We start from the raw sequence: 26,723 nt of genomic DNA, 5'->3' as shown, positions 1-26,723 counted from the left end.
CTTCCCAGCCACCATAGTTAAGCCTCCAATATCACTATTGGCATCGGCCTCAACAATCCAGAATCGGTCGGGCTCTAATATATATCAATACTCTGCTTGTTATTACAAATAGTCAGTGGAATTGCTACCAATTTACCCTTTTGTTTTTATTAATACTCATATGCCATTACCAGATAGACCAATTATATAAACTTGTAATTATAATTTTAAATCACACAGCAGATAATCTCTCCCCACACACTGCACATTTCCTTGTGCTTAGGATGAGTACACACATTTATGGAATACTGAATGTGCTACGTGGATTGTGAACTGTTCAGTAATAATAGGCACTAATTTTTTGCTTTAATTAGGGCTGACATATCAGTCATCTCCTTCGGGCTGTATAGACAATTTAAAAACATATCTCAGAAATTAGGTTTTGTATTAGTTTTAAAGTACTTTACTGTATTCATCGCAACCTTTTCTTTTCTCTTTTATTCTGGCCTGAGAATAGTTATGGTCGGCACTTAAAATTTTTAACACACTACTGGTATCTTAATTACGTGTCCTTCAGCAAGGCCAAGCTCTTTAATTGCAAGCAGTGTTAAAAAAAGACGATAGATATCAATCAAAATGTCCTAATAGCTCCTCCTCCTTTTGCCTCAGCAGATGATCTCATCAAAGTTGAGGGAAAATTTGGGGGCTTAAATTGTACTTTACTTAGAAAAAGGTAGAAAATATGTCCTACTTGTCACCCTTGTTTGAGAGGCATGTTTGGGTTACAACAGCTAAGAGTTAGAACAGTTCAGTTTACATTTCAAAACCCTACATAGAGAATTCTTCCACAAAACAAGGAACTGCAATGCCTTCTTTTACCCCCTTGTTATATTCATGATATAGTTTTACTGTTTTTTTTTTTTTCCTTTTGCTGATTTGAGACAAGCCTTTAGTGTTTTGCTTTGTTTACTGTGAACTCATGATTGCTTTAGATGTTTTTAAGCAGCAGCTCCGCTCCAAATAGAGGCAAGTCCCTGCCTGTAATAGGTTGTGACAGGTAATCCAAACACATAACATTAGAATAAGAAGCAGTCACTGATCCAGCCAACTCCAAAAGCGCCTGCAGGCAATTGCAAGAAGTCTTCTTGCAGTTGCAGCATAGTTCAGAGGACTAAAAATATATCCGTCATTCCAGGAAGAAAAATCACAGTTTCTCTCCTTTGCAGAAAATCCAAATTTACCCATGGTCAAATCATTTTTAACCATCTTCCAGATTTTTTCTGCAACAGTTTAGTTTTCTTTTAGTATTACAATTTTATCTCATTACCATGTTGAGCTAGTTTTTCTTCCTCTCAAATTAACCTAAAAAAACAATTGCATATCAATAAATCAGTGGGAGCGATCCAAGTGCACCACAGTGTAAAGTAGGGATGAGCGATATTGACAAAAAAAATTATCCTGACAATTTCAGGTATTTATCGCGATGACAATAAAAATCATTATAAATAAAAACTATAAATAAAAAAAAATGCACAACTTAGTGTAAACAGGTTCCTTACAAACACAAATAAATCTGAATACATCAACACTAGATACATTTAAAAAGGCTACAATAGCTGCTGACTCAAAGAGCTCATGAGCTGATATTTCATGGAATATATTAGTGCATGTGGATCACTATTAGTGTTATTGTATGTTATTCATTTATTTCCTCACTTGAAATAAGTGTTTGTTGTGATTGTTATACAGTATGTTACATGCAGAAGATCTAATCACACTTTATGACCGTGGCTCAGGTGGTAGTGGGTCGTCTTCTGATCGAGAGGTTGGGGGTTCAATCCCAGTACCTGACTATGTGTCGAAGTGTCCTTGGGCAAGACACTGAACCCTAAGTTGCTCCCAGTGGTCAACTAGCACCTTGCATAGCAGTCCTGTCCCACTGGTGTGTGAATGTGAGAGTGAATGGGTGAATGAGCTGATGTGTAAAGCGCTTTGAGACTGCTTCAGTGTGGTGATAAAGCGCTATATAAAATCAAGTCCATTTACCAAGTCCATTTATGTATTCAAACATCTTGTGGTATGACTGTTGCTCTGGTAAGGGTTCGTAGGCGCAGCTTCCAGAAAGTTTTCCATTTCATATGGCTTTTTTGAAAATAACCTCTTATTTGCCGATTTTGAGTGTCCTCCCTCTCCAGCCACTTCCTCGTAACTTCCTCAACACTTATTTGGGTTAGCCGTGAGCCCTATCACCCGGGGTTTCCACTGGATACGTCTCCGCTGCGCCACGGCACCAATCCGATATTTCACCGCTGTCCGCCGTCCGGTAATTCACACCGGTTGCGTTTTGAGTGTGCCGCGGTGCGCTCCGATTGAACGACTGTGACGTCACGAGACAGACAGTTCTCACGATATTTATATAATTGTGCGAGAACGCAGTTAAATTTATGTGTTTTAAACGCAACAATAAACAGATAAACAGGTCATTGTTCCTAACGAAGAGGTACAAGAAGGTTGGACTCTATGGATTTGTCGTAGCCACATTTTTTAGCAACAGCCAACAGAGAAGAGATAAAACTGCACCAGTAAAACATGAACTATATCAAAGTTGCTGTAGTTTCCAGTGCAGTTACAGTATGAGAGGAATCAATATAGTGGATGTGAATTTGTTTTTACACATTATGACGTTTTGGTGATGTATTCACTTGAAATATAATCTGAAGTGTTTTATTTTGAATAGTAACTCGATATTTTATTGGGGAGTACGTGCTTAATTTCCTGTTTAGCTTCATTTGCTCTGTGCTGATTGATACGTCGTGCTCTGGTATCCGCCAGAAATAGAAGCCCTGCGTATATCTGGCAGAGGGCACCGGACTACCACATCTGGGAAGGAGCAGACATGCACCGCAGCGGACTTGGTGGAAATTAACACATAGACTAAAGTGGACACCTATCAGCTCCGGTGATGTGGCAGTGACGTAACGCTGCGGAGCCGCATCCAGTGGAAATTGGGGGTCAGCTGTAATGCACACAACACAGCTGCCACACCACAAACATGCTTCCCAAGGTCTTTTTGTATATGATAACATTGTCGAGGTATGTCCGCCATGTGGACAGTGTTGGCACAGCACTCAGTCCATCAGGCATTGGAAGGTGGCGGGAACCTCTAACAAGGTGACGAATTGATACAAACTGAGTCGAGAACGCAGATTTTTCTTTACCCTTGAACTCTGTAAACAAGGGAATCTGCCATGGTTAAATACAGTGTCGTAAAAAGCCAAGTGTTGATCCAGGGCATAGGTTATGGATCAAAACAAGACAGATCATTTACTTTACTAATAGTCCCCAAGGAATCAGAATTAGAATCAGGAACAGAAAAGTTTTTATTCACCAAGTACAGTTTAAAAACAGCACAAGGAATATAACTTGGCAGTTGGAGTGAAGAACACATACAACACACCAAGGCGGCCATCTGCGGCACACACATTAACCCATCCTTCTGGGGCCAATGGGGCTTATCCATTTGCTGTGGGACTTTTCTATTACTCTAATATCCAACATGGCCGGTAATTCATCCTGAACTATCATATTTTCCAGGCTATAAAGCGCACCACTGTATTGGCCGCATTCCAATGGTTTCGCAGTTTTCCAAGAAAAATCCATGTAAAGGCCACATTGTGACATAGGCCACACTCTATTGGCTGATAAGGGTGCTATTCAAACAACTCTGCCAATAAGAGCGGTTAGGCAGGCAGGCTGCTATACTCCTGTTTGGTTTAACTTTGATTTCCATGTATTTTCGTGTATCTTGATGAGTTTCAACTGATGAGTTTCCATATCCACATGAAGGCACCTCCTCACTGCCCCACGTCTGCATATCACTCTATTTACAGCTTTATATGGTCGGTTTTTACTGGAACCAGACTGATGTACCATTCTTACCGTGCCCCAGGAGCGATCCCGTTGAGTCCAGACTCTGAGTTAGAATCCGGATGCAATCCCCACAGCTGCGATGGCTCCTGATAAACCTAACATGGTGATTTGGCAACTTTTTTCCTTTTCCTTTTATTACAATCCAGGCTGTTTTGATGCTCCGCTCCCTGTCTCTATGTCAGTTCTCCTTATGTGAGTTTCTCCATCAGCTTCAGAGTCCTGTGCGTGATCACTCCCGAATAAACCTAATGTGGTGTTTTGACAACTTTATGCCAATTATTATTTCTTACTATTAAAAACTGGCTGAGATATCTTACATTTTAAACCTTATTGTATTTTTTATATGCTCTTCCCACCGTAAATGCATACAAGCCATGCTTGTATGCAACGCTTCTCGGTACACAAACTTAGATTTATTACCGACATTTGTGTTTTATTGAAGCATCTTCATTTAGGCACAGAAAATAAAAACAAATATTCAACAGATGTATGACTTCTGCAGTCACTTGCTCCCATGCAATTTTCCTCCACTCGGACACCATCCTGCATATGGAGCACGATGCAGCCGTCCTGAGTTATTAAAGTTGTGAGAGCTTTCCCTTTTCCTATTTGAAGCTTGTTTTTGAACGTTCAGTTCATACTGATGTTTAGTGACTGTTCCAGTTCAGTCATTTCGTGGTAGGGGTGTCAGTAATATTTTGTCTCTAGACAGCCGCTTTCACAGGACACATGTGTGCAGACTTTATGAAAAATCCACACATGGAGCGCTCCGCAGTATTGGCTGCATCCTCAACTTTAAATGAAAAAAATAGCATCCTATACGCTGGAAAATTCGGAAAATCTATTGAGATATTCGTCCTTGCTCTGTTTTAATAGCATGTCATTACAACTCTTGTACATTTGTCAGGAAATGGTTTGGGGTGTCTGCAGAGCGGCTGTAGGCTGAGACGGAGCGAAAACAATGATCATCTTACAGTTACTAAAAGATGAGTTAACTCAAGGAGTATATGCCACTTTCATTTGGCCCCAGTAATTTGAGGAAGTGTGCAGCTCTCCCGCTGCAGCCTTCTTGCTGTAGCAGGAGGGAAGGCTGCAGCCTCGGCTCTACAGACAGTGATGGCCGGGTGAGAAGTTGCTTGAAAAGTTTCAAATTTCTCAACTTTGAGCAACTTCCAGAGACTCAGGACAATTACATTCGACAAAGTCGCTGGGATTGTGCGAGTTGTGTCACTTAAAGGGAGGTTTGAATTTAATCTAGTAGCCAGAATCGCTCCTTTTTACTCTGTCAACACGCTGATTTAATTTGACTCTTTCAGCAGCCTAGTCAGTTAAAGGCTTGTACATTATTATTTAATGTATACATGAATGGTTAAACATATTTTATATTTTATTATATATTGTGCGTTGTTGGAACACACACATATATATATATATATATATATATATATATATATATATATATATATATATATATATATATATGTATCTGGGGCAGGATCCCCCACACCCCCCTACTATGTTGTTTTTGTCACCTTTTTCATGCCTTTGGTGTTTGCATGTCTGGTACTAAGTGCTGTCTTTTATTTTAATACACAAAAACACATTTGTTTCAAAAACTTTACAAGAAAACCATGAATATAGCCTATGTAAATTTAAGTTTGTGCTTTGTGAACAATGCAATCATGATATTATTTATTAATATTGCACATTATGTTAGCATTCAGTGATGGAAATAATAAACACAAATTTTTGCTGTGTTGGATGATTCCCAACAGATACATGGACCAGAGAAAACCATGGAGGAGAGGCGCTCCAGCCTGGATGCTGAGATTGACTCCCTCACCAGCATCCTGGCAGACCTGGAGAGCAGCTCGCCATACAAGCCCCGGAGCGCACAGGTACAAGACAACTTTACAAATCTTCACAGTGTTACTTTGGGCTGTATGTAGTTATTATGTTATATTCAGATGTATTTGAAAGAAGATAAATACTAACTGCATTGAAGCAGTCCCTTGTAAATGTGCCAGTCTAATTAGTAATACCCGTATTGGCAAACATGTTCTAGAACTGCAACAAATGATTATTTTAATAATTGGTTAATCACTCAAATAATTAATCGATTATACTAAAAAAGAAACACCAATTTTTTTTAATTTCAGCCTCTTTATTCATCCTATTATTAATGTAGTGGCGGGTAACTCCAAGGTAGTCTTCATTGGCTACACTTGGCCATATATCAGCAGTTAGAAACAGTTTGCTGTTTGTGTTAATTTCAGTCTTCACTTTCTTGAGTTTCTTCATATTTTCTGTCCATGAGGTTTGTAAGATGTGTCCTTGAGAGAAGAATGTGACCTGGATTAAAGATGAGGATCATTGTAGTGAAGCTTCATCTTCAACACAGGCCTCATGTCAATGACAATCATGTTGAGGATGTTTTCAGTCAGCACAGCTGCTCTCTGTGGTTACATCATGTTTGTCATCATTAAGCCTGAGATTGTTTGCTGTTTTCTAAAAATGTTCCTCAAATGAGGAACATTTTATTATAGTATTATAGCACAATTTTCAACAACTCAATAATTACCTTGTTTTATTTTCACTATTAGGTTAAGGTAAATTAGTAGGTCACACCCATACACACAATTTTCTGATGGCTTTCATGCCTTCTAATGTCTTTCCTTTTGAGAGAACTCGTAGGGATACATTAAGGCATATCACCTCTGAGGAAGACTGGCAGTTGACAGTCAAAACATGTAAGGAGATAACATTTCCTGAAAAACCTTGTCTGAATAAACAAAACCTAAACATATATTTTGCAAAAGAAGACAAAATAAACTTACTGGAATTAGTAAAAAAAAAACAAAAAAATTTTTGTCTTTGAAAATATTTATATTTTAATTTATAAGCTCATGAGGTTGATCTATTATTACTCGGACTCTGCGGGTTTCTACAACTGTACAGAACCTCATAGTCTGTGATGTCACGTTTTGACATTCTGCCCGTGCCAGCTGGTGTAATGGTTACGACAAAAGTTGGGACAAAGCGGCAGAGTCCTATTTGGGATTTTGTTTGAGATGTCTTAAAAGAGCAAGTGAGTTGGAAAATGGATGGATGGATGGATGACTGAGTCATATAAAATAAATAAAAGTAAGTGCCTTGTAGTGGAAGCAGGTGATTTTTACCCAGCACACTACACATTTTGTACTTAAGGCCCTTTTCTCCTCCATCAGCGCTGTACACTGGTGTTCCTTTGTACTTCTACTGGGTTAAAAAGGCAACCTTTTATTGGTGTTAGCCAGGGTTGGGGTCAATTACATTTTTCATTTACAATTATGTCTTCATTTATCCAAGTTCAATTACAATTACGTTGACAAGCATTTTTTTTTATTACAATTACATTACAACTGTTTTTTTCCACCTGAAAGTCAAATACAATTACGCTTTCAGTTACTAAATGTCTTAACCATTACCTAGCTCATAACAGCCAATCCATGATATTAAAAAAAAGAAAGTATATATTTGTACGGTTGCCGTACGGACAACCCCCAGTGCTATTGGTATGGTTACTGAAGCGCACGTACGTAGCGTCTTATGCTGCGTTCACACTGAATGCGTCACAAAATATTTGTGCGTCCAGATTATATACAAAGTCAGTGGATAGATGTGTCCCAGATGCGAAATCTTTCCTGTGTGTTGGCGTCCGGTGCCGCAGAAGACCAATTCAGTGTGAACGCAGCATTAGGGTTAGGGTCAGGATTAGGTTTAGGGTTAGGTTATAACCCAATATCGCAACAATTTTTAGGGTTAGGATCAGGTTTAGGGTAAGGTTTAGTCTTAGTCACGGGACCTAAACTGACCAATGACTGACCTATCACATGACCTAAACTGGCCAAATAGGGGCAGTGCGTACGGATAGAATGTTGGTATATTGATATGGCAACCGTACGGATAGCCACTGACAAAAAACAGTCCTCTTGGCCTGGTTGGTCCCTCACGTATTTTGTAGACAAGGCTGGCCTAGAGCAGTGAGTGCTCTGGGATATATGTAAGCCATAGAGTTTTTTTTTAATTTTCATGCCAATTACGTTTACAAAGTAAATTATCTAAACTAATTTATAATTCAATTACAATTACGACAGCAAGAATTTTTTTCAAGTACAATTCCAATTAATTATCAATTACGTGATTACAATTATACTTGACCCCAACCCTGGTGTTAGCACTTCTGCCACCTAGTGACTAGAGGCTCGTTTGTTGTTCAAGCATGAATAAAGACGATCAATAATAAAGCACCAGCCGGGTGCACCCTCGAAAGGTTATGTTTGTCAAGGGGCCAACACGTAAAGAAACTACTACTACAGAATCTTTAGCAACTCCACATAACCAAACATACATGTTTTTGACTGAGGGTTGAAACCTAAGTGCCAGAAAAATAACGATGCAAGCACAAAGACAACATGCCTACTCTACACAGATACATGTATTATTGAGTTGGCCTTCTTACAGTGACCCGACGTGTTACCCACTTAAATGATGTCATCCTGTCCCAGTCTTTATAAAATCCTTTTTAGGAAATTGTACACATACACAATTTAGTTTTAATATAGTCTTACAAATTAGGCCTTTTGAAGAAAACAGACCCAAATGTTGCTTCTTCAATAAAGAAGTTAATGACAACCAGTCGTCCCACATCATTAGTTGATATTAAACGAGATTAAGAGCAACCTCAAAAAGTCAAAGCCTTTGGCAGTTCACTAAATAGTTTGACATACAATAAATGTAGGACAAGCAGATAAAAAAATAAAAAAAACTCAGAACCAATTGTGTTTGAAGCAGGAGGGCTTATTGGAGCTTATAACACAAAGTAGATATCTCTTGTTATATCATCGAGCATTAATATAAGACCTAAAAGAGTGCTCTTTCTTCAGGGGACACATCCAAAGGTATTGTGGCTACTATAAAGCAAAAAGAAGAACCTAAAGGTTGTCTGAGGGTTTATTCTTAGGGTTATTTTCTGTGATAGTTTATACTGTATGTCAGCATGGTGATTCTTACTGATGCATTCATAGGTACTGAACATTGAGTACAGATGGTAAATTATTGATAGAGTTGTTCATTCAGTCACAAATGAGAGTATGGGATTCTTTGCATCTATTGATGTTTTTGGTTTTTATGTACTGTATGTAAAGCTACTTACTATTATATTAAAATATAAAAGGATTCATTTATGAAGTCACTGAAAACAGAGGACTCATGATTGAAGATTTACCAAATGCTAATCTGTTATTGTGGTTTTGGTGAAAGGAGACAGAGTCAAGGACAAGGAGTTGCAAGTCAGATGTACGCAGGGTTTATTGTGTATAATGAATAAATGTTGTACAATATCAAACAGTTTAACTAGCATCATTTGAGTCCAAGTCCCCATTTATACAATGTCTTCAAGTATAAATGCAAAAGTTTTTTGCATTTTGGCTGTCTGTTTACAGGGCAACAGTGGTTTGGTGCCTGAAAATGGTACATTTTGGAAATGGGCTCCAGAGTAGAAGTTTTTGAAAACACCTCCCTTATCATTTCAGTGTAAACAGGGAACTAGTTCTTTCTGTGTCACAGGCACACGCACTGTGGCTGCAGTCAATGTCCGTGCGTGAGTATGTTTCGAACGCATGCGCGGATGGGAAGCCTCAATGTACTGTTCATGTGCCTCACTCTTTGGAATTTAACTGTACTTGTCCAATAAAGTGTTCATTTAGTTTACGATCATTTGGATCAGCAAAGATGTATTTCATCCTGCACCGGATGCTGACTACAATTACATTGCAGCACTGTCGCAGTTGGGCTTAATTTCTATCTTTTTAACACAAGCTCTGGTGGTGCTCGAATGCTGCACGGTAAATGAACGGTCAGGTGATGTGTTTCGGTTGGTGCGAGAAAGATGCACACATGGATGCTGAGGAGGTGAATGGAAAGCAGTCCTCTGGCACATGAATAAATGATGTTAAAAAATGCATAAACGACTCATTCTGGAGCTTTGTGCTGTCACATATGCACATGTAGAGAGCAGGTCTCTGAGTTGTATGTGTTAGGGCAGTGTAACCACATGCATATGGCAGAAGTAAACTGGTACGTAGCGTGTAGCAACACATAAAGCCAATTGTCATGTTTATGGTTGCATGCCGAATGAGTGACTAGTAAATATACCTGAGTTATTAAACAAACTCGACTCAGATCCTTCTATGCATGTGTGTGCATGGATGTGAATAGTGTCTGGCTGTAATGGGTTCACGCTTAAAGAGAGAGCAGCTTAATTCGGGTTCGGCCCATATTCTGTCGGGGTGGATCTAATTTTGTAGACCTGATTAAAGCTGCACTCCTGCTTGTTGTTTACAGGAAGTATGAGTGCATGTGCTTATTTTGGTTCCTTGCAAAATCACTCCCATCATTTATTGGTCCTGCATCTATACTACAAAGCTTTTGATGTTGCCCGCTGTCTCATGAAAACAGAAATCATTTTGAAAACTGTGCCGTTTGAATGTGGAACTTTTTGGAAATAAAAACAGAAAAAGAAGCAGAATGTTGTGTGAACCAGGCCTAAGAGTTCACTCACAATCGCCACGGTTACATGATGTTTTTTAATTCAGGATCAAGTTAAAATGAATACTTACAGACAAAATTCATCACACACAAGAACAAAGAAGGAACTCTTTATTAGATAAAAAAGAATATTAATGGCATATTTAGTTTAATCTTAAATTTGAAGGAGATGGAGATGTCTCTAGGTGTCAGATTTCTACATTCCAAAGGCCAAGCACTGGTGTTCTGTTAGGTAAACCTGGTTTAAGGTTCTGCGTCAGGACCTACGCCGGGGGCATGCCGTCAACGTGACTCGGAGGTTGGTCCTTTTACTTCTGTGTGGAGGGAACGCCTCGCAATGCAATTGCCGCCCTGCTGCTAGGGGGTTGTGGCAGTGTTGTTGTTATAAATGAGCATTAAGAAGCCCTTGTTTATCTTCCGGTCACAGAAAATTACGTTTTATGTCTTTTAAGCATCTTAAAATGTAATTTATTTTTGGATTATTACTTACCTACTGTACCAAACTAGTGTTTTGTTGGACACAAACATTAAAACAACCATTGACTGCTTCGATAAACAGTCACGCCGGGGGTGAGGAGTCCCCGACCCCACCGTAGAGTGGATAGAGAGCAGCGAGGTAACCGGGTCTACGGCCCCGGGAAGCTGGGAGTTGGAGCGGGACAGCAATGTAAAGATTGCTTTAAACATAACGTCATGTCTGCTCCTCTGTCAGACTCCACAGCATGTTGGTCATTGTTTACTGTTAATGACACACACACGCACACACACACACAGATAACACATACCTTTTGTTTGTGATTGACTTCGTTTTGCTGCAACCATGAAAGGAAATAATAAAACTCGGGCACTTTTAGTCCGTCTCGGTTTTCCCTTTGACTCAGTCCACTGTAGAAACAACTCTTGTATCGCTACGCTAAAAGTTGAAACATGGGGGTGAGGGCTGAGGTTTGGAGCGGACCAATCACAGCGCTAGGTGACTACCCGTCAAGGCGTTGATTTGACGGGTAGTCAGGATTTTTTGGAGGCGCACGTAAGGTTACGGGGGAGGGGGTCTGAGCCTACGTGTGTCTACGGCGGGGGATTTTAAGCAGAACCTTAAATTGGGCTCTATGTGGAGAAGCAGCTTTAGGAGGAGGGAGGTGGCTTGCACCCACTCTGGGTCCTGGTCAATGTTGAAGTTGACATTATTATGGTAAGTGAGACAGTTTGTTAGACAAAGACTTTTTCATCCTGTTGTGGAATTTAAAGTCACAATGGAGACATATCGTCATCAGTAATTTTAAATCTTACAGTCCAAAAAAATTGTTTTATGCTAAGATATTTAAATGTTCAAGATGATTTACGCTAGACAGGCATGTGCAATTTGTGTTCAAGTAATTTTAGGGTTTTACCAGGATGATTTCACATGAGCATTAAAATTACTCTAGAAATAATTTATCAAATGCAGAGTTCACGTTCACATCGTGCTAAGTTTTTCCTAAAATCTTAGTACGTGACTGCTACGTACTCAGATGTACCCGTACCGGGTTATACTAATTTTAAAAAATGAAGTTACATTAGGTTAACTGTTTTTTACTGCAACTAGTACAGTGCCCGTCGGAAGTATGCATTCATATAGTTGGCGCTTAAGGAGAGTTGTCAATTACGGGCATAATAATAACATACTCTGTAGCATTATTAAGAATCAGAATCAGAAATGTTTTTAATGGCCATGTACAGTTTTAAGGACAGTACAAGGAATTTGTCTTGGGAGTTGGTGCACAAAACAAACAAAAAAAAATAAAAAAACGAAGAACAACCCAGCAACAATAATAATAATAATAATGATAAATATAAAGGATGAGGGATAAATAAAGGATAGATAGAGAATAAATAGGATAAATATAAATATATGTATATATATATATATATATATACAGTGCAGCAGATAATGTCATCATGGGGGTGGGTGGGGGGGGGGGGGGGGGGGTTCAGTGGGTGACTTGGGGTGTGTTCATGTGGATGGTGGCAGAGGGAAAGAAGCTGTTTTTGTGTCTGGAGGTTCTGGTCCTGATGGACCGAAACCTCCTTCCAGAAGGGAGAGTTTGAAACAGTTTATGACCGGGGTGGGAGGGGTCGGCCACAATCTTTCCTGCACGCCTCAAAATCCTGGAGGCGTACAGGTCCTGGAGGGAGGGCAGATTGCAACCGATGACCTTCTCTGCAGAGTGGATGATACGCTGCAGTCTGGCCTTGTCCTTGGCCGTAGCTGCAGCGTACCTGATGGGGGTACATTTGCAGGTGCAAAGTAAAATAACGTGTACAATTTCCCTGGTTTAATTCTATGAGACATGCGTATGATGAATGTGTTGTTTTTTTTTACTCATTTTTATATTTTTTGTTTTGATTCTTGTTTGTTGTTGCCATTGTAGTGTTATTCTGGAGTCATTTTGTGTTTTTTTTTTGTTTTTTTGATGTAGTTTTGTGCATTTCTGTTGTCATTTTAGTGTATTTTTTGTATAAATATGTAGTTTTGTGTATATTGAGTCATTTTTGTTGTTTGGTGTATTTTTATGTAATATATGTTTTTTGGAGTCATTTCATGTGTTTTTGGAGCCTTTTGTATATGTTTGTGCATTTCTGTTGTTTTGTGTACTTCCTGTATAAATATTGTTGAGTTTTTTTTGTTTTACATCATTTGTGCATTTTTTTGTATAATTATTGTTTTTTGTTGCATTTGTAGTGTGATTCTGTAGTCATTTTGTATCTTTTTTAGTGTAGTTTTTTGCATTTCTGTTGTCTTATGTGTATTTTTTGTTTAAATATTTAGATGTGTGTATTTTGAGTCATTTTCATATTTTTGTTGTTTGGTGTGTGTTTTGGGGGCGGAGGGAAGGAACCATTCTAAATTCATGCGCACCAGTCATCCACGTGTACCTGCCTAACTTTCAATAAACTTCTCTATCGTCAGTAGTTAGATGTAGTGGCAGGTGTGTCGTGAGAGAAGCTGCAGTAATCAGATGACCTTCACTATGTAACATGTAAACACTTAGATCTGACTCAGAGTGTAACACTACAGTCAATACCACCCTATGAACGGGTGTCGTGACACAGACTGTAATCGGACTAAATGGTGGTCCGTTATTCACTCAACACTCACATACCTGCACGCATGTCACGTAGACGGTGATCGATAGTGAAGCCCACCTGATCGATGTGTGTGTGTGTGAGACTCTACCTGAGACTGTAAACTCGTCCGTTGGTTCTCACACACACGCGCCGTGAAAAAATGTGCAGCTTTCAACACAGCAGCCATTGCCATCAATAACTTCCAGGTGAGGTCTGTCCGGTCTAAATAGCGAACGCTCAAACTAACATGAAAATAAACGTTTTGAAATGTCATCACCAAATAAGAACCAGTAAAAAGTATATTTCCTCAAAAGAGAAGTCCACATGAGCGCACTACCACGCTACGGACGTGTGTCGTGACACAGACTGTAACCGGACTAAATGGTGGTCCGTTATACAACTTCCGGGTGAGGTCCGTCCGGTCTAAATAGCGAACGGTCAAACTAACATGAAAAAAAGCGAAATGTCGAAATGTCATCACCAAATGAATAACAGTAAAAAAGTATTTTTCCTCAAAAGAGAAAAGAAAAGTCCACGGGAGCTCATGCACGCACCGGAAGTGAGCTGCCCCCTCACACCCTGAGGTCAAAAGTTGAATAGGTTTCATTTCGGGGCCGTCCAGAAGTGAAATAAAATTAAATTAAACATTTTGAAATGACCAAATTACTCCAAAATAACAGATACACACACTTGGGGTATTTTGAACCCGTCGACCGAGTTTCAGGTCGAACTGGCACCGCATCGGGGAGATATTTGCTCCACACACACACACACATCCACACACACACAGACCTCCCTTGAATTATAGTATAGATGTATTCTATAATCATGGTTTTTTGGAAAATAAATTATTTATTTTTGTATGGAGCTCCTTCTTGTCAGTGTCTGGTGATGGCTTGCCCTTCACCATGAAGAAGATTAACTTGTCTATCATTTCTTTGTAGCGTTGGAACCTCTCCTGTCTCGTATATTGAGCAGTTGTACATTTTTGTACAAGAAAAGGAGCCATTCAGCACTCGTCAAATAACATTAGCTTTGAAATTAAATTTTTTATCTCAGCACGGCGGAAGTAGGAAATAGCTAAGCGGAAGTAGCATAAATTCATTTTCCGGTAGTGCGCATGCTCATAACTGATTTCAGACCGAGACACCGGCCCCTAATTGTCTATGGCCCTGACATTACAATTATTAAGTTGTGGAGCCAAACACAAACCTTTTCCTCATAATTCTATCACATATCAATGAAATGTAATTTCCGACCATTTTTTTTAGGTTTACATAAAGAGCATTAATATTTAGAATTCAACAATTTGTATTTACATATTTAACAAACAGATTATTTTGCCTCTTTTGAATTTATTTGTCTTTGGGTTGTTCTCTTTTGAATCTTTTTCTTTTGAAGCATCCTGCTTTGAATCTTTTTCCTTTGAATTTTTTTCTTTTGACCCATCTTCCTTTGAATCTTTTTCTTTTGAATCATTTTTCCTGGAATCTTTTTTCCTTTGTAAACTTCTTCCTTGGAACCTTTTTCATTTGCATCCTTTTCTTTGGAAATTTCTTTCTCTGAATCTTTTTTATTTGAATTATTTCCTTTGGAAACCTCTTCTTTTAAACCTTTTTTTCTTTGGAACCCTTTTTCTTTGAGCCGTTTGTCCTCCTGAGATGGTTCTTCCTTGTCCTTCTTACTGCAGTCTTTGAAATTATGTTTATATTGTTTATTTAGCAGGTGTTCCATACTGTACACTGAAGTGTGATTGATATACACAACAGGCAGTTTGCATGTTTGTACTAATTTATTTCCATTTTTGGATTTCACTGTTACAGGGAGAATTGACAGTTTTCCACCGGCCCCAGTATGGCTCACATTTGATTGGATTACTGCATTTACTTGTGATGTTTCAGCTGTACAGGGTTGAATGGTGTTTGTACTGACAGATCGGTCAACTTTTGTAACAAAATGTACAGCAGTGGGATGGCTTAGTTTACATTTTTCACATGTCTTTGGTTTATTACATTGATTTGAGGAATGTCCTAGTTTTAAACACTTAAAGCAAGCACCTTTGTCTTTAAGAAAACTGATTTTGTCTTGATGTTGTTTTTCAGAAAACTGTTGACAATAATTTAAAGAATGAGGTTGTTCACAAAATAAACATTTGAACGTATTTGCCTCTTTGGGTCTTTCACTGTTGATTGGAGAGTTACTTGTCTGTTGCACATTGACTGAAAAGCTTCTATGTCTCTTGTGTTCTCTGTGTGTCTCTGTTCTGGTTGACTGACAGGTTTGACATGGGCTGAAGTTTGAATTTCAAGATCACCAAAAGTTGGATAGGAAATTATTTTGACTTGCCTTTCAGCAAAGTTAACAATATCCCTAAAATTTGGTTCGCGGTGGTGAGTTTCTTAAATATCATATGCAATGTACCTATATTGTTCCTTCATTTTCTGTGGTAGTTTTGAGATGACAATTTTCATGTTTGATGACATACTTAATTCATTTAGATTTGTCAAATCACATAGCGTTACAGCGCCAACAGAGAAATAACGCGTAATCTTGTATTAGTGTTACATTTTGCTTTTTTATGATTGGCCAGTCGAGAACTTTTTGCATGTATGCATTTGCAAGCTTTATTTAATTTCCAAAATGTTTATGTAATAATGATTTAGCTTTATTAAATCCTTCTTCAGGAGACATGTATAAACAGGTTTGAATTAACTCTTTTGGACGCCATCTTGTGTACCTTTCCAAATAGTACAGGCAGTCCCCCTTGGAAGCACATTTATTTTCTACACAACATTTGAAAGCTTGGATGAAGATTTTATATTTAAATGGGTCACCATCAAAAATTGGAATGTCTCTGGGTGGTAGTTGTGTAGCCTTTTGTTGTTGTATTAACATATCAGAAATGTCATTTTGTTTTTGTAGAAATGGTATTAATAAAGTGTAATTTCTTTGTTCGGCTTGAGTTGTTGACTGTATGACGGCATTAGTATTTCCATTTTGACTTGTTTTTTGTGTATTGTTGGGAGTGACAGGTTACATATTGGCAGTTATTGTTTGTATAGTGGCATTAGCATTTCTGTTTTGACTTATTTCTTGTGTATTAATGGGAGTGACTGGTTGCATATCGGGAGTCGTTTGTATGATGGCATTAGTATTTGGGTTTTTAGTAGAAATATTGCTTTTTCTTGATCTTGAGGCCTTTGAGCTCGTTCTTAATGCTTTTGAGCCTGAACAGTCACTGTAGGAATCTAACACTGTCAGTTCTGCATTGGCAGCTTGGATTTCTACTTCCAGATCCATTGCTTCAATTTTTTTTCTGAATTCTTCCTCCTTGATTTTCCACTCCTGTTTTTCCTTTTCTTCTCTTAATTCACGTTCTTGTCTCTCTCTTTCTTCTCTCACTTTTTCTTTCAATATATGTTCTTGTCTCTCTTGTTTCTCCTTCATAGCCATTCTTTCCAGTTTATGTTTCTCTCTTAAACTTGCTTCCCTGGCCATGAGAGCTGCCCTTTTTGCTTTTGCTTGGACACGCACTATTGAGGATCATGATGGCTTGACATTGTGGATTTCATTGATATGTTTCAGGCACTGTCAACAGGGTCTATTTCATCCAATACATTTTCATTATCTTCATAGTCATTTTCATAAGAGTCCTTTAAATATTCATTAACTGAATCATAACAATTTTGGACATTTAACATTTTTGCTTTGAACCATATTTCATTCCTTTCTTTTTCCACATCTGGCAAAAACTCCAGGAGATTATTATGTAAATTTTTTGCTCCATTTATAATATCCTCATATTTAGACAAAGTACCTTTTACTTCAGGTTTAAATCCTGGTTGTGAGATAAGGCCTGAAAGTGTGTTCTTTATATTATTTGCTTTTTGCAGTAGTGATTTTCTTGTTTTTTTCTAAATCACTAATTTTAGCAGAGTGCCTTTTCTGTTAACTTGACTACACGTTTGCTTTTTACTGCTTCACCCTCCATTGGAACATTCTCTAGTGGGGTTTCAATACATTCCTCCACAGGCACATTAGCCTCATTATTTATGTTACTCATTTTACCAAAGCCCGAGAGGACCTGACAGATCAGGTTCAAATAGATATTTAGAATTGGTGGTCAGGTTCGGTCACATACAGTCCTTACGCGCAGCGTTCTTTCCATTCCTTCAACAGCAGCAGTAGCAGTGAGCGCTGCCGGCAGGAGCATTGAGCAGAGGAGGACAGCCTTTTTCTACACAAGAACATGGATTATCCTTAGCTTTGATTCATTAATTATCTAAATCCAATCCACTGGGTCTCTTGCGTGCACTGAGTGCCTGTGTGTGCTTGTAATCCCGTGCGCTGATCTGACGCTGAATTTTTTTTAACAAAACATAGACAACATAAATGTATCATCTGTATGAGGAAAAAAAATTATGTTTTAACTGTCAGGTTCGGGTCGGACGAAAAAATGTGGCCCGATCTGCACTTCCTTCTTCTTCTTTTTCTTCTTCTCCTTCTGGAAATGCAGTACAAATACATCACAAAGTCTCTTCAAGCCAATTGCTTCACAAAGGGAACTCAGTTTGAGACCTGCCTTTTCCCCCCCCTCTCCTTTTCATCCTTTCCTTCTGTTTTCCCACTTTTCATCTAAACATGATACGGGTCGCTGCCTTAGCGGCGACCCACTCTCCGTTCCTGTCCTCCCATGACGCTCACCTCACGGTTATATGTGATTGTCTTTTCATGTTTTTTGGATAGGAATGTAACTGAAATTCAAATTTCCCCTTGTGGGATCAATAAAGGATATATCATCTCATCTCATATGTGTGTAGACTCATTCTTTTTGGTTTTGAATGCTTCACCACCCATTAACAAAAAATATTTATGTATTTAAAAAAATAGAGATTTTCTCAAAAGTCAGACAAATGAGTGTCCGATACACTGGTGGGCAGTCAGGCCTTTAGAAAACCGGAACGTCTGGCATAAAGTCGGACATGTGTCCACCCCATTAGTTTCACAGTATACATGATCTTATTTACTGCTACTGTCGAAAGCATGCTCATATTATCTGTATGAGAGGAGGTGTTTTATTTTCTCTTTGATTTTGGTAAATCAATTTTCCCAAAATATTATTGTACAAGTGCACAGAGTAGCCCACAAATAAACGCTGTATATTATGAACATGTCATTAACTTGGACCTTTCAGCAGCCTTTTGAACCAAATTAAAATATAAATCAAGTGCATACTTTTGTTGGAAAATGGTAACGTTATATATGGTGATTATATTAGTGCAGAGGTCTGAAAGCTTTTGTCAACATGGTTTAAATGATTTATATGCACCTGTCGTACTTACTAATGTATGGCTTTTGTGGCGCTTTTACCAAATTCACTGTACATGTTTATTTTTACCCTGACCTGATGCAAGCTACAGAAGTTATCGGTAGGGATTTGTGCCACCTGTGTCTGCAGAGTGCACATACATGCCGGAACATGTATTAATCATTGAATACTGCATATCAGACATTTTGCTGACTTAACCTTGTTTCTCCAACATCTATTTTGCCATCATGATGCCCTCTTTACACTATTAACAGGGAAAAGCTTCAGTATTGTATGGATGGGTAGTTACCCTCTTGTTTTGCCATGGTGGCCTAACTGGTAAGGAAGTGGACTTGTTATGAGGGTCAATGGTTCGAATCTAATGTGGGCCATCGCTGTGGGATGTTTAGCAAGTCCCTTAACTGTTCTCTAGGTGCTACACCGTGGCCTCAGGGATGGGTTAAAGCAAATAACAAATTTTGTTATTTGTACTTGTACATATACCTGTATGGGAATACAGTTACTACAGTTACCACCGTGGCTCAGGTGGTAGAGGGTCGTCTTCTGATTGAGAGGTTGGGGGTTCGATCCCAGTACCTGACTATGTGTCGAAGTGTCCTTGGGCAAGACACTGAACCCTAAGTTGCTCCCAGTGGTCGACTAGCGCCTTGCATGGCAGTCCTGTCCCACTGGTGTGTGAATGTGAGAGTGATTGGGTGAATGAGCTGATATGTAAAGCGCTTTGAGACTGCTTCAGTGTGGTGTTAAAGTGCTATATAAAATCAAGTCCATTTACCATTTACCATTATATTATGATTATATGCAAATAAACACAGGGTGCATTCTGATTTTAGCTGAGAAACTTAGATTGACCTTACCCCTATCCAGCTGCTACTATCAGTCACTATTCAATATCCTCAATACATTATTCTCCAATCTAATACTGGGCTGTTATTAACTCATTCAATGCCATTCATTTTCAAAATTGCTACCCACTCAGTGCCACCCGTTTTAGAGTATTTTGACTAATTTTTAAAGACCCACACAATATTTTGTACTATCACAATCTAAATTCTGAAAGATCAAAGTCTCTAATTTCATCAGAAAAAATATTTTGGTTTTTAGCTTGTTTCGTTCTTCTGTAATCAGCAGTTGAATAGAAGCAAGTTTCACACAAATCGCCAGTTTGTGACAAAAAAATAGCTGAGAAAAATGGCATTTTCTGAAAAAAAACTATTAGTGACTTTGAAGCATTTTTTTTTTTGCTTTAGGGACACCCTAACATTGGTTTCTTTCTATAAAACTACTTTTGATGGCAACATTATTATTATTTTGCTATTTATGTCAGAGTTGATTTGATTTCTTACTGTATTTTGGCCATCCTCCAATTCTCTCCCCCTGTTAGTTCCCACACACACAGCTTCCTCCTCATCCCAGACATGCCGAGTGTCAGTGCTTGCCCCGTTTTTTGATCGTTTTATCTCACCATCGCCACACTCTCAATAGTCCACTTGGGTTTCACACAAGCTCTGGTCGAGTGAGCGCTGCTGTGCACTGCTGGGAACTTCGGCATCAACTCTCGTAGTGCCATTTTATGTCTTGCAAACTCCTTTCCTCTCCCTCTGAGCTCTGCCCATCACGGGTGATCTCTCATCCAAAGGTGCTCTGCTGCCACCTACATGTCATCAGTTGGTCACTACATCATGGTACAACGTTGATATTCACCGGAGAGCTGCGTCACACTGTGACCAAAAAACACAATTCACGTCTATAGACTTGAATGGCACTCCACGTTACTAAACTAAATCACGTCTATAGATGGCACTCAATGAGTTTATAAAGGAGCAGGTTCCCTACACCCACCTTTGCCATACCTGCTGCACTGAAAACACTTTTAATGTGCAGATGATCCTATAGAGAGTTCTCCGGAATCCAACCAGTACCACAATTTGTGTTAGGCAAAATGTTAGTATGGAATCACTGAGTGAGACTGTTGTGAAAGAATTCCAATGGATGTTGCCTCTCATTCATCAAAGCTATTGTACATGCTCTGCGATCATTATATAATTCCTATTTGTTTTCTTTTCAGATTTATCTTGGATAATCTGTTATTTGACACAGTTAACTAAGTACCGGTATATGATCTTAGATAGACTAAAACATTATGCTGATAAATTACCTTTGGTAATGTGTCAGAACCAGATAGTTATTGGACCTAGATACAGATCTTGGTTCAGTTGTTTTTTCAAAGAAATGACACAAGCATTCACACCTTAACATTTAAAGAAGATGGACAAACAAACAATGATCTAGGGATTAAGTCAGAGCACCTGATGAGGGTCTTTATTCTTCTTCTTTTCCTGCTACCCTAAAAAAAACAAAAAAACACTTGCTAGCAAGACTAAGGTTCCAGCAGCCCAAAGATATTACAAATTCTGTCCTTTGTTTTACAGCACGACAAAATATAACATTTTAACATAAAGACCTGCCAACCTAGTATATTTTAGTTATGAGAAGTGATGAAGAAAATGTTCCTTTGTTGCATCATTTTATGCTATCTGCTGCTAGCTCATTAATCCTCACACTAAAAGGTTAGTAGGAAAATAAGAGACAGTTTGTTCATGATGATTCCTTGAAGTATTCTGCTGTGTGATCTGAGCCCAAATATGCGCAACATAGGCCTGTCTGAGCACATCAGATCTGTTGTGGTGGACTTAACACAGGCCCAGATAAGTGTCAAAACACCGTGCCCATCATGCAGCAGATCAGCTCTTCTTCTTGAGTTAAGGCAACGAAAGCTCCCGTCACACTACCCACTCATTCACACTAAATGATGAAGTATTTTTTGTTATCAAATGAATCAACAAATTACACTGGCTTGACTTTAAAAATAATCTGTATAAACCACAAAGTTTGCCACGTAAATTAGTGCGCTGCAAACTCAAACTATGTAGACTACAAAATACATATAAATGTAGTTGATGTCATTAAAATTGACTTTAAAACAGAATGTGTTTAATGATTTATTATTATTATTATTATTATTATTATTATTATTATTATTATTATTATTATTATTTTAATGTATTTATTCAGTTTGTTTCCGACATGGTTACATTCACTTTTTTTTTTTTTTTTGTACAATGCCGAAAAAGGAGATGAGAGAAGCAGTTTGCTTATCTAAGTCCCGTCCCCTGTTTTGAACACAGAAAATTTACATCAAAGCTTGTCTCTCTGGTCAAACATTCTTAGGTTGTTCTAAACACAATTTCATTTTTTTTTTTTAATTTTATTTTTTTTTTTTGTGTTGTCTTTTTTTATTCCTCCTCCTCTCTATCGTTGTTCGTGTCGGCCTTGTTCCCTGCGGATTTCATTCCCAGACGTTGTTTGCGTTCCTCCAGTTCAAAAGAAATGTTCATCTTCTTTCGAAGTACCTTGATATCTTCCTAGCATACGAAGGATTAGAAAGGCATATCATTGACCCTAACCCATGTGATCATGACCCCTAACAGGTAGAGGATCTTCCACTGAGAGGATTGAGAGGCACAGCATTTGGGTTTTTCGCTTTCTATCCATGACGTAACTTTTCTCAGGCTGTTCAGCTGTAGCTGTGAGCTGTTAATCTCCCAAGGTTGTGTTATCGGAGCGAGTGAAAACACGTCTGCTCTCTCCGAACACCAGAGATACATGTATGTCTGTTTTTATTGCACTTCTCAAATGTGCCTGATTTTACGTGACAAAGCACAGTCCTATTGATGAGACTAATCTTGAATTGCTGTAGCAACAAAGAAAGCAGTTTTCTTTGTTGTCTTCACCCGCGCAGGCGAGGCTCACGTGCTATTGCTGTGCACATATCACAGCTGGTCCGTGCTGTTTCTGGGCTAACACTCGCCATCAATGCTCTGGCAAGATTGGTTTACTTTGGGCTAAACCCCAGAACCGCATCTCTGCAGCTGGAACATGGAGAGGGAGGGCAGCTGAAGAAAAAGAAAAGCACTGGTATGATATATTATTTGACAAGATATCGCAATATTAAAATGTCGCAAGATATGAGTGCTATCGAGAAGGGGTGGGGTGATGCAAACTTTTTCATTTCTATTACATCTGTTCCAAGCAACTTGTCTTTTTAACTGCAGGAGACATAGTCAATCTCCAGAGGTTTTAATTGTTTCCAGAAAATGTAGACATGCTACAATTACTGAAAAAGAATGTTATTATCTTACATCTGGAGTGTCTAGACTGTTCTAGTTTGATGTTACAATATTCAACCACAGATAGGAATATTTGTTTGTAAAATATAATGATGATTACATAATTTGGTTTTAATTTTAGAATCTCATGAATTATCAGTCTCTATTTTTGCAGTCTATCTGCAGTGGCACTTTTTGCACTTTAAGTAGGAAGTAAATCCCCTAGGCTCTTCTATGTCAACACAACTGAAACAAGAAGTTTGAACCAGGCTTCATCCAATTTTCAGATTTCTGTTTCAAAAATGTATGCCGATATAGTACATTTCAGTAAATAATGCCTGACTTTATTTGCATGTCGAAAAAATTAAGTTAGTAATCAACATGATAAGTTTCAAGGTAATATTGATTTGTTACAAAAAGTTTACCCAATTTAACAGAGGTTTCTCACACATACTGTACCTGTTACTATTCACTTTTTCTGTTTAAAAGAGAAGGATCTTATCTCGATGAGCATGTACTGATTAAATGGTAGATTGTTGTTTTTTTTTACTTTTATTAAATTTGGACTGATGTAGCAGGGATGGAAAGGTGTGCAGCCCCACTCCTTTTGTGATACTACCCCATACCAGCGGTTGTGTCCTTTTTTTTCTCATGCTGACATGTTCTGGCTTTCCATGGCACCTTACAAATGTGTCATTAGTATGAGAAAAAAATAGTATTTTAACTGTGTTAGCTTCGGGCTTGACTAGGGGCCTCATTTATAAAACAATGAGTGGAATCTACACTAAAAGTGAGCCTATGTCAAAAAGCTGCTCAGCTGACCAAAGTGAAACTGTATGATTTAGTTGAGCTGCTGCTTCAAAACTACAATCAAAATAAAAGTGAAAGTAGTACTTATAGTGGCGGATTCACTAATATCTAGTGTTGTGTTCAAGACCACACTATCCGAGACCAAGACTTGCCCGAGACCAGAATGCACCGAGACCCAGAAAAGACCAAGAGCCTTAAAAGACATGGATATAATGAAAAGAGTGGATGGACAGAGGCATAAACATGCAGACTTTTACACGGACACACACAAACTTATTAAACACACACGGACCTCGGTCAACGGAACAGGCTTCACCGGGCGGCTGTTTGTTTTATCCTGTTCTTCTCCGTGTTATTATCACATTATAAAAAAGTTTAAAAATAGCAGGAATTAGTGCTGGTCTCGAACGGTCTTGATAGAAAATCCCGAGTCCGGGCACCCCGAGTTCGAGACAAGACCGAGTCAAAATGCTTCAGAGTCCGAGACGAGACCGAGACCTTTAAAATTTGGTCTCGAGACCAAGACCGGTCTTGACTACCACAACACTACTAATATCTGAAATAAAGGGTGGTAAACCAGTTGCTTCCATAAATCCTTTGGTGACGCAGTTTCCTCACCTGCTGCAAGGAATTCACTAAGAATACAGTAATGATTAGTGCACATGCAGAAGTGGTGGAGACCGTCCTATTTAAATTAGCGTTTTGTACGTGTTATGTTGAACATGGAGCGTGAAGGAGAGCTGAGTGCTCGGAAGCGAAAAAATAAATTTGAAGCAGCAAAATTGGAGGAGTTAGTAGAGGAAACTAATAAACAAATGGATGAAGTACAGCAAATACATAGATAGATAGATTCTTTATTTATCCCGCAGTGGTGAAATGTGCATCGATGTGAGTGACGGAGTGGGTGCATGCACGCAGCTGATATGCGTGCGTGTGTGTGAGAGAGTGAGCCATGGAGAAGAGTTGTGTGTGCACTCCTATGGGTGGAGTCCGACACCGCGACCGGGTCAAGTAGCAGCCAGATAATAAAGTGCAGCTCTACAACAACAAAACGGCCTGTTTTTCCCATTGTACCATCTTCAACAAGCGTAAGGGGAGTGATCCCTGGAGGAGAAGCAGCCTCTGGCCATGGATCTCTGCTGTCTCCCCTCAGCCTTGATGGGGAGACAAAACAGGAAAGGTTTTAACACGTTCTTAAAATTGTGAATTCTTTCATCCCAAATATATTAACTTGAGGTCTGAAAATGCCATCCCTCGGTTGTCTTTCCTCTCCCCTGCCCCATCTCCTCACAAATATCACTGCTGTCATCACTGCCCTAAAGGCTTTGACAGTTACCACCTAGTTTTGGGCCGTGCAATGAAGTCCAGCTTTGATGACTTGTATTGCTTCCCCTGCATTAATTCATTTGCATTTCCCCCTCCCATTTTTTTGGTATTCATTAGAGGGAATTGAGCTAAATGGACTGAGGGCGCCATGCAACGCGCAGCAGCCGCGTACTCCTGATTCCCTGGGGTCTGTACAGATTATTAGCGTGTGGAGTGATGTTTGCACACGTTTTAATACCCCTAAACCTTTAGTGAATCCGCCCCATACTGTGGTCTTCTATGTTGTAGCCAAAAATCACAACCCAACCCCCAGACCTAAAGTGAAATTGAATAAAGGACAATAAACGTGTTTTCCATGTGAACCTCAATTCGGAATTGCTTTTTCCATGTAAACTAAGGAGGTACCGATCCGATCACGTGGTTTCAGACTCGATCGGAATCGGATGTTATCTCCCGATCAGGACTTGACAGAAGAACTTGTGTCAAAAAGAGGAACCCTGTTTGTTTTTTGGTCTGCAGAGTAAGTTGGATGCAGAGTGGAGGTGCAGAGTTCGACTGAAGTTCTGAGACGTTTGTGAATGAAAGAGTTCAACAGCAGGTGCTACATACTACAACATTTGTTCTGTTTGGAAGAGACCAAACGTATGGTTAGCTTCTCTGCTAGCCTGATGCTAGTGTGTCTGCGCATTGCTCAGAGATGTTTCAGGGCATGTTAGTCTGCTCCACACAAGTGTTTGTTTGCGCGTGTAGGCATGTTTATGTGTACGCGCTCGCGCCAGTGTTTGTGTGATTTGCGTGTGCGCATGTATGTTTGTGTGTGAGAAAAGACCACGTGTCAAACTCATGGCCCGTGGGCCAAATCCGGCCCTTTGGAGAAAGTTAAAATTATAGAGAAAACATGAATCATTGTGTAAATGAAACTCAACACTCCTGGTGCCTATGTCACATAATTGCGGTCATATTCAGTGTTGAAAAAACTCAAAATTTTTTCAAAATCTTTCATTTTTCCTCCAATTATTCCATAGTATTTCCCTTAATTAAATAGAATTTGGTCACAAGATCTTGGAAATTTAAAGTGAAGATACTGTTGGGGCTGATATTTATCACTTATTGATAGAATATTGTTGGTTTCTTACATATTTTGTATTTTATGTATATGTAGAAGTGCAAACTTGGGCACAATAATAATGAAATGACTCATTTTCCTGCATAAAATCTGTGGCGCACAAGAGATCTTGAACTGAAAAGTCTTGAACTGTAACCAAATACTTTTTAGAAGTGCATTCAGTGCTGGTTTGGGTGTTTTATGGAATCAGTTACAACAGCTTCTATTTGTGCTGTGCCTAGTCTTTAACTCACAAAAATATTGCTCCCTACATCAAAGTATTTCTAGTTTTTTTGGCCAATAACATTTATAAAATATGGCAACAAAGTTGAAATGATTATTTGAGATAGTTTTAACATTGTAGAGATCTTCAAACTGC

General features: G+C 38.8%; 1 protein-coding gene across 6 annotated transcripts in view; it reads left to right on the top strand.

Moving 5' to 3' along the window:
* Positions 1-26,723, top strand: part of lpp (LIM domain containing preferred translocation partner in lipoma) — a 273,915-nt gene that overhangs the window by 145,778 nt on the left and 101,414 nt on the right. For all 6 annotated transcript variants that reach the window (XM_028443777.1, XM_028443776.1, XM_028443772.1 and 3 more), the window contains one exon: positions 5,685-5,807. In XM_028443777.1, coding sequence (XP_028299578.1) covers positions 5,706-5,807 — 102 coding nt within the window. In that variant the 5' untranslated portion in view covers positions 5,685-5,705. The remainder of the gene's footprint in view (positions 1-5,684; positions 5,808-26,723) is intronic.

The sequence above is a fragment of the Gouania willdenowi genome, chromosome 4, assembly GCF_900634775.1.
Source record: "Gouania willdenowi chromosome 4, fGouWil2.1, whole genome shotgun sequence".
Classification (NCBI taxonomy): Eukaryota; Metazoa; Chordata; class Actinopteri; order Blenniiformes; family Gobiesocidae; genus Gouania; species Gouania willdenowi.
The sequence above is the reverse complement of the archived record's forward strand: the minus strand, read 5'-3'. Positions and strand labels throughout refer to the sequence as shown.